The 14513-nt window shown below is 39.6% G+C and overlaps 2 protein-coding genes across 6 annotated transcripts in view; both read left to right on the forward strand.

Moving 5' to 3' along the window:
* LOC144693724 (ceramide transfer protein) overlaps positions 1–14513 on the forward strand; it is a 134393-nt gene that overhangs the window by 102719 nt on the left and 17161 nt on the right. For 3 of the 5 annotated variants that reach the window (XM_078563665.1, XM_078563674.1, XM_078563682.1), the window contains 4 exons: positions 523–615; positions 1830–1916; positions 2104–2196; positions 3542–3616. In XM_078563665.1, coding sequence (XP_078419791.1) covers positions 523–615; positions 1830–1916; positions 2104–2196; positions 3542–3616 — 348 coding nt within the window. The remainder of the gene's footprint in view (positions 1–522; positions 616–1829; positions 1917–2103; positions 2197–3541; positions 3617–14513) is intronic. The other 2 variants (XM_078563692.1, XM_078563703.1) reach the window with 1 other exon arrangement.
* The window catches only part of LOC144693742 (beta-1,3-galactosyl-O-glycosyl-glycoprotein beta-1,6-N-acetylglucosaminyltransferase 4-like), a 497013-nt gene that overhangs the window by 96487 nt on the left and 386013 nt on the right, over positions 1–14513 (forward strand). The gene's annotated exons all lie outside the window — the stretch shown is intronic.

A 14513-nucleotide genomic window follows, 5' to 3' on the forward strand; every position in this document is an offset into this window, starting at 1 on the left:
TAAGTAGACACCATTCTTGAATCAAGGGACAACCACTGACGGCGACTGACCACACAGGGAAATGATAACGTATCAGTGGATTGGCTCAAAATTTTATATATGAATACTAGGAGTATTAGAAATAAAATAAGACCTGGCAATGCTTGTTTAAGAGGGAAGCTATGTGATAGCAATCAGACAGTGACACTGCTTGGATAAACATTCAGAGAGATAAGCTACTTTGTAGACATAGTTAGAAGGAATGTAACCTTTTCTTGTGAAAGGAAACTTGAAGATGAACAGAGACTAACCTATCTGGTATGGGTGCAAGTAAGGTGGAAACCCTGTGGATAGGGAGGAAACTTGAGGGAAAAGAAACTCTTACGTCTGTTATAGATCTTGAGATCCGGCATATTGGATTTTATGTGCTAATGTTACCTGTTATGTAATTAATGCATAAACTAAATGGCCAACTTGGGCCACAGTAGTTGTTTTCAATCCTGTACTGAAAAGTATGCGTACCTTTGATCTCTGAACTCATAGGAGATTGAAAAGAGGCGAAGAGTTGAGGATGCTTACAAGAATGCAATGTCAGAACTTAAGAAAAAGTGTCATTTTGGTGGACCTGATTATGAGGTAAGATCAATTGCCGATCAATTTCACTACACCATTTTTTTTTAGCTTGCTTTCAAATCCTGGTTGTTTTGGATTGGATAGAACGAAAACCCAAGAAGAAAAATATGGAGTGAGGGAAGTCATATGGCTTATCAAACTTCCTTCCACATATATATGTGATCTGCATTTTGGATTTTGTTCACACCTTAATTCTGTTGGACTGTATTGATTCAAAGCCTTCCAAGTTCTGAATATTTTAGCATGGTGAATGCTAAAACAGTACTTTTGAAAGATTTTTTTTGCAACAAAATTGTGATCTCCTTTAATTTTTACATTGTTTAAATCTCTCCCATCTTACGAGGGCACTGAATCATGCTAGTTATGGTTCTACAATCATATTCCAATATCTTGCCTAATTTAGATTTTCCTTAAACTAGAGCAGATGGTGAGTGGCAGGCAATTGGAGCATGATCTTATCACCGTCAAGTTTTCATATACTAGACTTGCTGACAGGGATGACTAAATAGAAATTGGGGGCAAGGAACTTGGTGGATAATAGTTTACTCTTTAGTGATCAATTCCCTCACCCAAAGTAGAAACCATTAAGTCCTGGATATTTATTTATCATAAGTCCCATTATTTTCTCAATTACTATTTGTTAACAATACTGTTATTGAATATAACGACCTAGAATTTGTTGGAACCAAGCACCTTGTGACGGCCCCTGTTAAACTTGCTTTTGCATTCATCAGTTTAAAAACTTTTGTCTGCCAAGCTGCTTGGAGTGTGAGCTGATAATGGCATGATGATAGAATCTATAAATCCTAGCTGACAATCCAAAACTGAGAAAATGCTGCATTTTCATAGTTGCATTGTTTACAATTTTAAAAATAAACTTTTGCATAACACGTTAACATTGAGGTATTTGCCTGTTTTGGTGGCCATTAAAGGCCCCATGGTGTAGTTTGAAGAAGCTTTCTCCCAAAGCCCTGCCCACTCTCAACCAGCGGCACCAAAACAGATGAACTGTCATTATTTTGCTGTATGTGGGATCTCAGTAGTTACCATTTTTGCCTGTATTAGTCATGGTGCAATGCTATATTACACACTGTATTTCAAAGCAATTCATTGTGTGTAAAGTGCTTTGTAGCATTTCTGAAATGTGATGAGATAGTGTACAATTGCAGATATTTTTGGAGCTCATTTTCTTTTGTTTGAATGCTTTCTTTTATTAGGAAGGTCCAAATAGTTTGATAAATGAGGAAGAATTCTTTGATGCTGTTGAAGCTGCTCTTGACAGACAAGATAAGATTGAAGAACAGGTATTTTCTCCCTTAGTTCTAAGTAAATTATTAAGTTAATGTTTCATATATTCCAATTGATTCCAATCTACTGCAATTGATGAACTTTTTTGAAGATGCTTCTTCTTGCTCTTAGCAAAATCTGTTGTATGGAGTAATCATTTGTACTGTTCTTTGTAATTGAGTGTTGTAAACATTTTAATTTTAGTCTCACACAGAGAAGTCAAGGATTCATTGGTCAGCTGCTGTGCCATTCGGTGATTCCTTCTCGGCAGTTGGTACCCACAGATTTGCCAAACAGGTATGGTGACCTGATCATTTTATTGGTACAAAGGATATTGCTTTAGTAGTGGCATTACTGAGTGTATTTTGTTAGCAAAATCCTCGAATGCCACTATGATATGATTCTATTCTATAAATAAATGTTGATTTTAAAAAAAAAAGATTTAATTGTTTTAAACTTTTTATTGTAGAAGGCTCAAATCGGCAGTTCCTATGGAGAATGCAATGTGAGGATCTGCACTCCAGTTGGTTGCCGACTCATCCTGTGATGTCACTGAAGCACTGCTTGTGGTAGTGTTGGTTAGTTGATACTTTCAGACACGTAACCAGATTCCCCCTCTGGTGCGAAGTATCAACATGGGAGGGGGAAAAGAGGGACTTTGAAATTCAGTGTCCATGGGATAAACAGGATGTGATGGAAAGCCTGAAACACACACCTCTTGGGTGATGATGAGATCCAAAATTCCATGGTCTCGATACATGATGTGTAAATTGGTCTTTCACTCTAATCATTGAATATTCTGCTTGCTCAAGGGCTTTTTAAAGTTATTGCAAATTTTATTTTTCTCAACTACCTTGTTCAAAATGCCATCAGGAAGTTACCCTGGTTGTTTTCACTGTGGGCAGTGAAATCTCTTTTCCTCAGTTTATTTTTTGTAATCTGTTTCCATGAACCAGTTTTATAAATAGTGAAATCCATTTGAATTTGCATTTGGGAGCTGGAAAAGAATTGATACATACTTAGCTCTTTAACATATAAACAATTTAAGGCCACTGCAAGGTTTTAATAAAACTTATTTTTACAGTTTACAAACTATTTTACTTCTATGCAGAGGAACACTATTCTATCTTGCCATTTTCATTGCATTTATCTCGTATTATCAATAATACCTAAATTTATCAAATTCTAAAAAAGGATTATTTATTTAAAAGAAAGCTTTACATAAAGATTTTGTGGATTTCACCAGATTACTAAAACTAGTACTTTACTCCAATATCAGAAGTATTTGAGACAAAATTGTGTAGAAATACTATATTTGTGCTTTAATGGCTTATATACCATACAATGTTTTTATGTACATCACAATCACTTTTAAATCTAGGCACTAGTTGTGATATGTACTTCAAAACAAATGCATCATAAATTTGCACCTGATCTTGGCTATTATTGTAGAGTTGCCTTTTCTTCAGGGTTCCATGCAGTGGAGTATGATACATAGTTGCATGATATCATTGTGGCTGTTCTCATTTCTTTAAAGCTTATTGGCTCTTTAATGCACTTTTTTGTGGTGAAGGTTAATGTTTGAATGCTATGTTGTGCCTTTGTTCTGAACTGGGTTTTTCTTTGTCTGTCTCTGTGGTAGCCCTTTAGTCGCTCTTCCTCCATGTCTTCCATTGATCTAGTCAGTGCCTCAGATGATCACAGATTCAGCACCCAGGTACTGTACGAACTCAGAGTGGTCCTTCTCTGCAGCTCACTTCTCTTGACTACTTCACCTGGGTTTGCATCCACATCTTCATAGTGTTGGTGATGTTTGTTGAATGTAACTTATTCCCTGAGCTACTTCAGCATATCAACTACAAAACAGATTATTGCTGAAATATTTTAAAATTGCTGTGGTAGTGAACTTTATTCTATTTAAGCCAGAGTAAAAAATTGTATAGAATTTCTTCATATCAAATTTTATGCCCCTGAATATGAAAGCTATGTTGAAAACAATGAAAAGGCCAAATTAAAGATCAGCTCTTAACCTATGAAATAAAATATAACCAGGCATAATAAAATTATATGCTGTTAAGATTCCTATCCTGTGGAATAGGTTAATCCAAGCATCACTGGTGTAGTAACATAAATTCATAACAGCATGCTGTACCTTAAACCTGCCATTACTAATGCACGTGTTCTGAAAGTCTTTAAACTCATTATATACATAACTTGCTGAAATTTTTTAGTATTTAGAAATGTAACCATTGCAACTGGATCTCAATCTGGTTTTTTTTCTGCTTGATGTCTGTGCAATTGGAAATTTGCTTCATCCTCATGTGAGAGGAGAAGGAAATTCACTTAGCACATTGTTCTTTTTAAGAAAATTGTGCCTCACTGCTCAGAATCTTCACTATCTTACTTTGAGGCAGTTCCACAGTTTTCTTTCCTACTGTCAGTAGCAACAAAAGCTCTTCATGTTCACAGTAGTTTTGTAATGTTTTTCTATGGTCTTTTTCCTCTAACTCACCCACCCCTAACCCCCTTCCCCTCCACCTTTGATTTTGTCTAGCTGTGGACATTGTCTGACCAAGATGGATTAGGACTCTGGTGCTCTACCAACCATTTGTCCTTAATAACCTTAGAGAGGTGGAGCATTAACTGCACCATCAGAGGCAGTCGCCCAGAACAGAGCACAGGTTGAACTTGATTATTTTGAGGATGTTGATGTGGATAAGTGGTCTACCTTTCCAGGAGGATCTATAAGATCCTCAGCACAGTGCTGACATTTTATTGACAAATATAACAGTGGTTGTTACTTGCTTGGATATAAACAAAAATACCATGTTAAATGAGTGAACTTGTCTTCTAGCCAATGCCAGTGGGTTTACCCTACTATCATCTGAGTGAGATCAGGATAAACCCCAGCACTCTCAAGCTGTAACATACTCTCAACATGTCTTTCAGTTTCTGGAGCCCTTTTTGCTCCATTGCTGGCAATTTTCCAGGGAAAAATTAGTAAAATGGCCTTATTTACGCTGTGAGAAAAATGGGTAAAAACAATTGAAGATTACAATTTAAACCATACATTTTCAGAAACATGAGCAGTTTAAGAACTCAACAGATAGAGGTTTGGTTTTTGTAAATGAGTTTTTAAGTGTCATCAGTTTTAAGAAATTACAGGTTAGTTTTTCCCATTTTCCAAAAGTAACAAGTGGGTTGGAATATTCTAGGTGGAGAATGTGTATCTCATTAGTGTCAACGGCATTTGCATTTTTACGGCCTATTTGTAAACTGATAGAAGGTTTATTTTTGCTAAAAGATATTTGGTGCAGACTGGAAAAACTGACCACAAAAATCCCAGTCATTTGGAAACGTTAAATAGCAATTTTTAAGCTTAACCAAAGCTTAACCAGCCATTTAATACATTTCAGCTTGAAACTTCATTAATGCTCTTGAATAAATAACCCTGATTTTTTTTCAGTGCTGCAGTACATTCTGCGCATGATACACAATGTTAAACTATATAGAATGGCTACTTAGAATACATAATACATATTAGGGAAGTTCATTGATATCTTACAGATTCAACATCCTTCAGACAAATGTCAATCTTGGCAATTTCCTGATTCATTCTAACAATTAGGACAGTGACAAGCCATACTATTTTGTTACTGAGAACTTTTTCACATTCTATATTCAATTGGGCACTCGTGGAATATTCAGCTTTGTTTTGACAATTTTTGCTTCCTTTGCATTCTGTCAGGACAACCTTGGATGCATAAATGCTCAGTTTGTGTAAATTAAAATATATATTTTACTTAAAAGTAAAGAGTTCTAATAGCTTTGTACACACTCTTTAGCCTCCTGACCAGTAACTTAATATTAATGTTTTAAATAATCTCCAACAGTAATTAACTTCTGAATGAATGCGATACATTTGTAAAATTACATTTTCAGGTTGAGAAAGATTGCTTGGCAGTTATCACACAGTTATCATGCATTCATTTACTCCTGAATGCACCAGCCCTAATTTTTTCCGGTGTCTTTCGTGGGGAACTAGTGGGCAAGAACCCCAACGTCGTGCCTTCACATTGATTTGAATGCCGAATATAGCAGTGCAGCTTATAGAAGACAGGGTTATCTCAGACAGCAGCTTCCAATTTTCCATCTGTGCATGTCTGGATGTTGGAAGGCACTCTCCGATTTAGTTTGTTATAAATAGCCTTAGCTTTGTTATGTATACAAAATGCAGGCCATAATTTTTGTTTATGGTATTGATGCATTCAAAAAGCACCAGTCAAGGATGAGAGGGAGAGTGACATAGTGATAATGTTACTGAATTAGTAATCTAGATGCTCAAAGCTAATGCTCCGGGAACATGGACTCGTATATCACCTTAGCAGGTAGTGGAATTTAAATTCAATTAAGAATTTGGAATTAAAGAAAATAGCTTCATAATGACAGCCATGAAATGGTTGAATTGTGTAAAGACCCATCTGGTTCACTAATATCTTTTAGGGAAAGAAATCTGTGTCCCTATCTGACTACAGGTGACTCCAGACCCACACAATGTGCTTGACTCTTAACTGTCCTCTGAAATGGCCTAACATACCACTAAGTTTCACTTTTATTGTCTGAAAATGAAGAATGTGCAGGGTTACAGGGAGAGGGTGGAGGCAATAAGTGATTTGATCATTTGGACAGCCAGTGCAGACACAACGGCTGCCTCCTGTGCCGTAATAATTCTGTGATTCCGTGATGTGCCCCCATTATCTTGTATGTCAGGTAGAAAGTGTAGGCCTCTTCTGTAGCCAGTCAGTTCTCATCTGAAAGCTTAATGTGCCACTCCTACAATAATATTTGCTGTTAAAGTCCCCAGGATGAAGGTGTTTTCTTGGATAGCTTATGGTTGTTGGATCCATTCTCACTGGGTGAATGTTATTTTGTGAATTGCAAAGTACTTTCATGGCATGGTATTATTAATGTTGAGTATTTCTGTCATAGGCACATTTAGCACCACTGATTACCTTCAGCATCTTTGTCTGAAGCTGTTGAATATTTGCATGCAAAGAAGCTCCTTCGGGAAACCAGTTAAAGTAATACAATGTGTTGCACATCAACAAAATGTAAAATTACATGCCGGAAGTAAGGGGTGGCCTACACCAATGTAATAGGTGACTCTCCTCTTGGAGAAAACAGGTTCCTTTTGGAGGCAGAAGACATTTGAATCCATGATATGCAATAATGCAAGCATCGCATCAAATGTCTTGTCAAGTTTATGATTTATTCACTATTCCACTTCGTTCTTGAATTTCAGGTAGTTTAATGTAGACTTAGTCTTTCTAAAATACCAGAGTAGAATTCTGCCACTGATGCAGCAATGCCCCTTTTTGACCAGGTTTCAGTATATGGGATGATGCTGATGTTCCATGCAAATGATTCTGATGTTCTATATATCCAATGCGGACAGATTTTTGCCATTACATTTAATTAAACTATGCAGCAATAAATGGAAGTTGTTGTCGTCTAGCTACTACTTCAGTGGAATGACAGAAGAGTAAGGTACACAAGTTCAAATTTGTAAAAGGGAAATTTAGGACTGATGCTGAGATATTCTTCTGAATGGTTAATAAATCGAGTGGGCTTCTATGTATGGGAATGGAAGTGAAAAACTGTTCGATGCTTCGATAAAGGAGGGCTGTAGTGACGAGAGAAGATGGCAGAGCGAATTATCTTATTCCCAATGATTTTTTTGCCAATTGCTTTGCAGCTAGCACATGATATTTAGATCTCATGTCAGACCTGGTCACCTCTGCAGACTTCCAAATGCTTATTGCTACTGAATAAGTTGATTTTATTGCATGCACTGCTGCTCTAGATAAATCTAGACACTCTTGGCTGCAGAGAATTGCAGAATCATTAGGCCATGAATTTGATGGTTCATTACAAAATAATGAAAGCCTATTGCAAATTATTACTGTGGAATAGAAATTACTCTTGGGCACTAAGTGGCCGTTTTTTTTTTACCCATCATTATATTTTCCAGAAATGCTGTATTTCAGGATATTGGCCTTTTTAGATAGATTTAAATTAACCAACCTGATTACGTTTGGCACGACTATATTGTAGTCCTAAAGCACATAGAGAATAAAGGAATAACAATAAGACTAACACAACCTTTAGGTTTACCCCGGCTTGTCCTTGTACGTTGCCAAAAAAAACCTCATATCAACCCATGCCTGATTGGCTAGATATTCTACCTCCAATATATGTTGAAGGAGAGAGTCTGGAATGTGTTGAGCACTTCCCACATCTTGGCAGCTACCTCTGTCAAAAGGCCACCATTGATGATTGTCCTAAAGCACATAGAGAATAAAGAAATAACAATAAGACTAACACAACCTTTAGGTTTACCCCGGCTTGTCCTTGTACGTTGCCAAAAAAAACCTCATATCAACCCATACCTGATCAGCTAGATATTCTACCTCCAATATATGTTGAAGGAGAGAGTCTGGAATGTGTTGAGCACTTCCCACATCTTGGCAGCTACCTCTGTCAAAAGGCCACCATTGATGAGGAGATCCAACACAGCCATCTACAAACGACAGCAGCGACTGTTTGACTTGCGGAGGTCTTTGTTGTCAACAAAAACCCTAGTGTACAGACAGTTGTCATCATCACACTCCTGCAGTAAGACCTGGACTGTGTATCGGCCACACATGAGAGCACAAGAGAAATTCTATCAGCAGTGCCTCCATTGTATCCTCCGGTTTCAATGAGAGGATCATCGAACAAACATTAGTGTCCTTCATGAAACCAGTTCCACAAGCATTCAGGCAAAACTCCTGAAAGATCAGCGATGGACTGGACAATGTCTGGATGGCCAAAAAGCATTTCCTCACCAGATCCTGTTTTCTTAACTTAAATGGCCAGTGTGCCAGGGGAGGACAAAGAAAGCACTTCAAAGACACTCTCCTTGAAGCACAGCAGCATTGACATTAATGACTGGGAACAGCTTGCTCCAGTCGTTCAAAATGACAACAACTTGCCCATTAAGCCGCATCAGACTTTTGAGTCCCAATGCCTTAATGACGAGGCAGAACAGCGGTAGAAAAGGAAACAAATCCTGCCTTCCTCATGGGATGTCCTGTCTCATGTGCCCAAAGATCTGCGGGTTGAGAATCAGCCTGTTTAGTCACATGAATACCTGTGGTAGAAATTTGCAACCCTGAGTAGACATCATCCTCTTAATGAGGGTCAGCTGACGACAGCCCTGACTCTTGAATTTAGTTTGCCCTTCACATATGGTTTTCTATGACCACCTTTCTCCAGTTGCAAACTTGGACAATTTTTCTTCTGACTGTTTACTTCCTTTGCAGTACACTATTTGGAAGACTTTGTGTTAAACTTGAATTAATGATTGAAGCAGAGACCAGGTCAACATTTAAGTATAGGTGAGAGGTAGGGTGTTGAAGGTCACTGTGATACTATCACATTGGGGCAGTAATTTTGTCATTGAGCCAGATGCTGGATAAAGCTGATAAGAAACAGTCCTAGGATTCACCCTAGCACTGGGACTTTGGCAGAATCTCTCAAGCTAGGAAAAGGAGAGGCAAGTTTCCCTTCTGAGCTCCTAGATCCAGAAACATCAGTTACATTTAGATATTTTTTATTCGTTCATGGGATGTGGGTGTCTCTGGCTAGGCCAGCATTTATTGCCCATCCCTAATTGCCCTTGTTCAGGGGGCATTTAAGAGTCAACCACGTGGCTGCAGGTCTGGAGCCACATGTAGGCCAGACCAGGTAAGGACAGCAAATTCCTTCCCTAAAGGATATTAGTGAACCAGATGGGATTTTACAACAATCGGCAATGGTTTCATGGTCGTCATCAGACTTTTAAGTCCAGATTTTTTTTTTAATTGAATTCAGATAGCACTTTTACCATAGAAAATGTACCAAGATGCTTCAGAGGCTTTTAAAAAAATTCATTCGTGGGATGTGGGCTTTGCTGGCTGGACCAGCATTTATTGCCCATCCCTAGTTACCCTTGAGAAGGTGGTGGTGAGCTGCCTTCTTGAACCGCTGCAGTCCATGTGGTATAGGTATACCCACAGTGCTGTTAGGAAGGGAGTTCCAGGATTTTGACCCAACGACAGTGGGTCTAGCGTTGGGTCTAGATGGCTGACAACATAGCAAATTGTGAGAAACACAAATTGATGGTGGTGGATGAATAGAGGCTGCTGGGGGGAGGAGATTTGTAGCACTGGAGAAGGTTATAGAGGGCTGGAAGGGCAAAGCCATGAAGGGATTTAAACACGAGCATGAGAATTTTGAATTCGAGGTGAATGTACTGGAAGCCCAAAGGATAGGAACGATTGGGTGGGATATGGCAAGAGTTAGGTTTTGGACAGCAGTGTTTTGGTTCACTGTATGTTTACAAAGCATACAGGATTGAAGCCAGCCAGAAGAGTGTGAGAATAGTCACCAAAGTGAAGAAAATATCTAACAGTGAGTATTTGAAAAAAACTGTTTTTCCTGAAATTTTCCTCATTGAAATTCATCACCTTCCTTTCCTCCTTCATGACACTCCACCTTTAAAGTCCATTTCTTCGACAGAGCTTTTGATCACTCAATGATTCAACATCTATTTTTGTCTGATTAAAACACATGCATGGAAGAGAGTTTCAGAAGCATGTAGGCTGAAGCGGGCAGAGACAGCTGATTTACAGACATGGAAGTAGGTGGTCTTTGTGATGGAGAGGGTTTGACGTCAGAGCTTGGGGGTTAAATGGAATGCTGAGGTTGAGAATAATTTTGATTCGGCCTTAGATGGTGGTTGGGGAGGGGCATGGATTCAGTGGCATGGGTATAATGTTTGTGGTGGGGGCCAAAGATGATGACATCTCTCTTCTCGGTGTTAAATTTAGGGAAATTGCAATTCATTCAAAATTGGATTCTGGGCCAGCGATCTGACCACTAAGGGAAGAAGCTGCACTTCTGTTCACGTGATGTCACCAAGGGGCAACATAAAGATGAGGAAGAGGACTGGTCCTTGAGTCAGTCCTGAGGTAACCATGGTGGGAAGCCATTTGTGGAGTTGTTGTGGCTATAATTAGATAGGTAAAAGTGGAACAAAGCAAAGGCTGGAAAACAGAGGAAAGGGGTGAGAATAGCTTTTTCACTGAAAGACTGCAGAGTTTTGAAGTGGACTTAACAGCATGAACCTGGGCGTGCCAGAGTTTGGAAAAAGTGGAAAAAAAATCAAGCAGCAGCATCACAGGAAGGCTGACAGTTGATTGGCTGGTGAATATTGCTGTTGTGTTTCCCTTTCCCAAAAGTTAGGGATTCAGTTTAAGTAGTTGGGAAATAAAAATTGCATTTAAATAGAAATTAGGGTTAAGTAAAGCGTTCAGTTAGCTTCCATATTTTTAAGTGACATCAACAGAAGGGAAGTGAGGAGCTAGTGAGTCTTTTAAATAGCAAGGTTTATTAGTAGTAGCAAGGTTTATTAGTAGTAGCAAGGTTTATTATCTAATAATGGAATGGCAGGGCAGCTCCAATCTCTTGTGTCACATCCTGTGCTATGTTGGAACTCCAGGATGCTTCCCAGATAACCACTTGTGTGGAAGTGTTAATGATTGCAGTAACTCGAGCTCCGGCTTTTGGAGCCTGAGCAGCTGGCGTCACTGCGGTGCATCCGTAAAGCGGAAAGCATCATGGTTAGTACATTTATAGGTGTAGTCACTCCACAGTTTAAGAGTATGGAGAGGGAACGGGTGACCATTAGGCAGTCAAGAAGAAACAGGTAGGTATTGCAGGAGTCCTGAGGGGGATCTTACTCTCCAACCAGTACTCAGTTCTGAATACTGATGAAAATGTTGGCTCATCTGGGGAGTGCAACTAAACCCAAATCTATTGCACCATGGTTGGCTCAGCTGTACAGGAGAGCACGAAGAAGACTGGAAGAGCAATACTGAGAGGAGATTTGATAGTTCGGGGAATAGATGGGCGTTTTTGCATTTGAAGATGTGAATCCAGCATGGTATGTTGACTCCCTGGTGCCAGGGTCAAGGATGTCACTGGCTGCAGAGCACTTGAGGGGGGAGGGTGAACAGCCAGCATTAGCGATCCACATCGGTCCTAGTGACATAAGTTGAAAGAAGGATGTGATCCTGCAGTCAGAATGTAGGGAGCTAGGTAGGAAATTAGCAAGCAGGATCTCAAAAGTAGTAATCTTCAGATTGCTCCCCGTGCCATGCATAATTGAGTATAGAAATAGGATAAAATAGATGAATGCATGGTAGGAAAGATGGTGCAGGAGGGAGGGTTTTAGATCCCTGGGACATTGAAACCAGTTCTGGGAGAGGTAGGACCTGTACAGGCTGGACAGGTTGCACCTAAACAGAGTTGGGAACAATTTCCTTCAGGGGCGGTTTGCTGGTGCAGAGGGTTGGGGACGGCTTAAACCAACTTGGCAGGGGTGTGGAATCAGGAGGAAGTATTAGAGAGGAATACCAAGAGGTATATAATACGGTGAGAGATAGATAACACTAGAGTAGGAGAAGTTATTAGGTGGGCTCAAAGTAAAAGGGAAAGTAATAGAGTCTAAATTAGGGTTATTATTCAGATATGTGAACATGTGGAGTTTGGTAAATAGATTGGTGAGTTGCAGGTACAGATAGCCGCATGGAAATATGATGTGGCTATAATAGAGACCTGGCTCAAAGAAAGGTGTTAAATATTCATGGATACAAGATACTGTGCAGGTCATGGTAAAAGAGGAGGTAGTTCTGAAGGGCTTAATTGATGATGTAGAAATATTGGTTAGGCTGTCTTGTATTTAGAGTTGATAGGGCAGCAAGACTGGATGAGATGCATCCAAGGATACTGAGGGAAGTGAATGTGCAAATTGTGGAGGCACTGGCCATACTTTCCGATCTCCTTTAGACTCAGCGGTGGTGCCGAAGGACTGGAGAATTGTAAACGGTCAACAAACTTCAATAGATTAAATTGGCAGTACAATACTCAGATATCTAGACAACTAGTTTATTGGTTGGAACCATTTCTTTAGAAAGTTTTGACTTGTATGCAGGGATTAGATTTGCCCCATGTCACTGTCAACATTGCAAATGTAGGATGGTGGCCAGAGATCTTTTAGCAACAGAAACTTTATACTTTTGCAAAGAATGAGGCAAGAATGATTGTAAGGACTCAAAGAAAGTGCTACCGTTTTTTGATGCCCTAAGAGTGATGAGCACTTCTTCAGTAGCATTTTGTAGACTGGTGGACATGTCATTTACTGGCTTAGTCACTTTTGAAGATCATTGCCACTTTCTATACGTGCCACAGAGATTTCATGGGGTAGCTTTTTCCCTGAAGTTAGAAGTGTTAAAACTGTTCCGAAGCTATTGGAAAAGGCTTTTTTAGCTTATGCACTTTCTGAGCCTGCTACTTGGACAGAATAATGATTAACACTTCTCAAACAGAAGGATCTTGAGCATCATTATTACAAGAAAGTATTCAATGAACGGCATGACACTAGGAAGTTCTGAGGAACAAAGGGACCTTGGCATGTGTGTCCATAGATCTCTGAAGGCGGAGGGACATGTTAGTGGGGTGGTGAAAAAGGCATACGGGACACTTGCCTTTATCAATCGAAGCATAGATTACAAAAGTAGGGAGGTCATTTTGGAGTTGTATAGAACCTTGGTGAGGCCACAGCTGGAGTAATGTGTGCAGTTCTGGTCACCACATTATAGGAAGGATGTGATTTGCACTGGAGAGGGTGCAGAGGAGATTCACCAGGATGTTGCCTGGGATGAAATATTTAAGTTATGAAGAGAGGTTGGATAGACTTGGGTTGTTTTTGTTGGAGCAGAGAAGACTGAGGGTCGACCTGATCGAGGCGTACAAGATTATGAGGGGCGTGGACAGGGTGGATACGGAGCAGCTGTTCCCCTTAGTTGAAGGGTCAGTCGTGAGGGGACACAAGTTCAAGGTGAGGGGCAGGAGGTTTAGGGGGGGATGTGAGGAAAAACTTTTTTACCCAGAGGGTGGTGATGGTCTGGAATGCACTGCCTAGGAGGGTGGAGGAGGTCGGTTGCCTTGCATCCTTTAATAAGTACCTGGATGAGCACTTGGCCCACAGCCTTGAATGTTATGATGTGCTAAGTGCTGGTAAATGGGATTAGGTAGGTAGGTCAGGTGTTTCTCATGTGTCGGTGCAGACTCGATGGGCCGAAGGGCCTCTTCTGCACTGAGAGATCCTGTGATTCTGTGAACATTATCCTGAAGAAATTGTTTAAGATGATATTGCTGCAATTAATTTTGTCATTAAGTGCTGGAGATTGAATACTGATGTGGAACTTGATGTTGGATTTGGGAATCTCAAAGTAATTGAAGCTTAATCTGAAGGGCCTAACTATTTACCATGAAATGTTTGTTATAGTTGTACAATGGCCCACATCATAAACCAAAGGATCTCAATGTTATCTGCAAACTAGCTACATTTTATAAATTATATGTGTTTACATTTAATGGAATGACAAGCACTTTGGTACTGGCATTCCTAGTTTGGTTTTAATACTGAGTTGCAGAAGTTTCTATACTCTATTTGCTATTATTGAATA

The sequence above is a fragment of the Cetorhinus maximus genome, chromosome 2 (genome assembly GCF_964194155.1).
Source record: "Cetorhinus maximus chromosome 2, sCetMax3.hap1.1, whole genome shotgun sequence".
Classification (NCBI taxonomy): domain Eukaryota; kingdom Metazoa; phylum Chordata; class Chondrichthyes; order Lamniformes; family Cetorhinidae; genus Cetorhinus; species Cetorhinus maximus.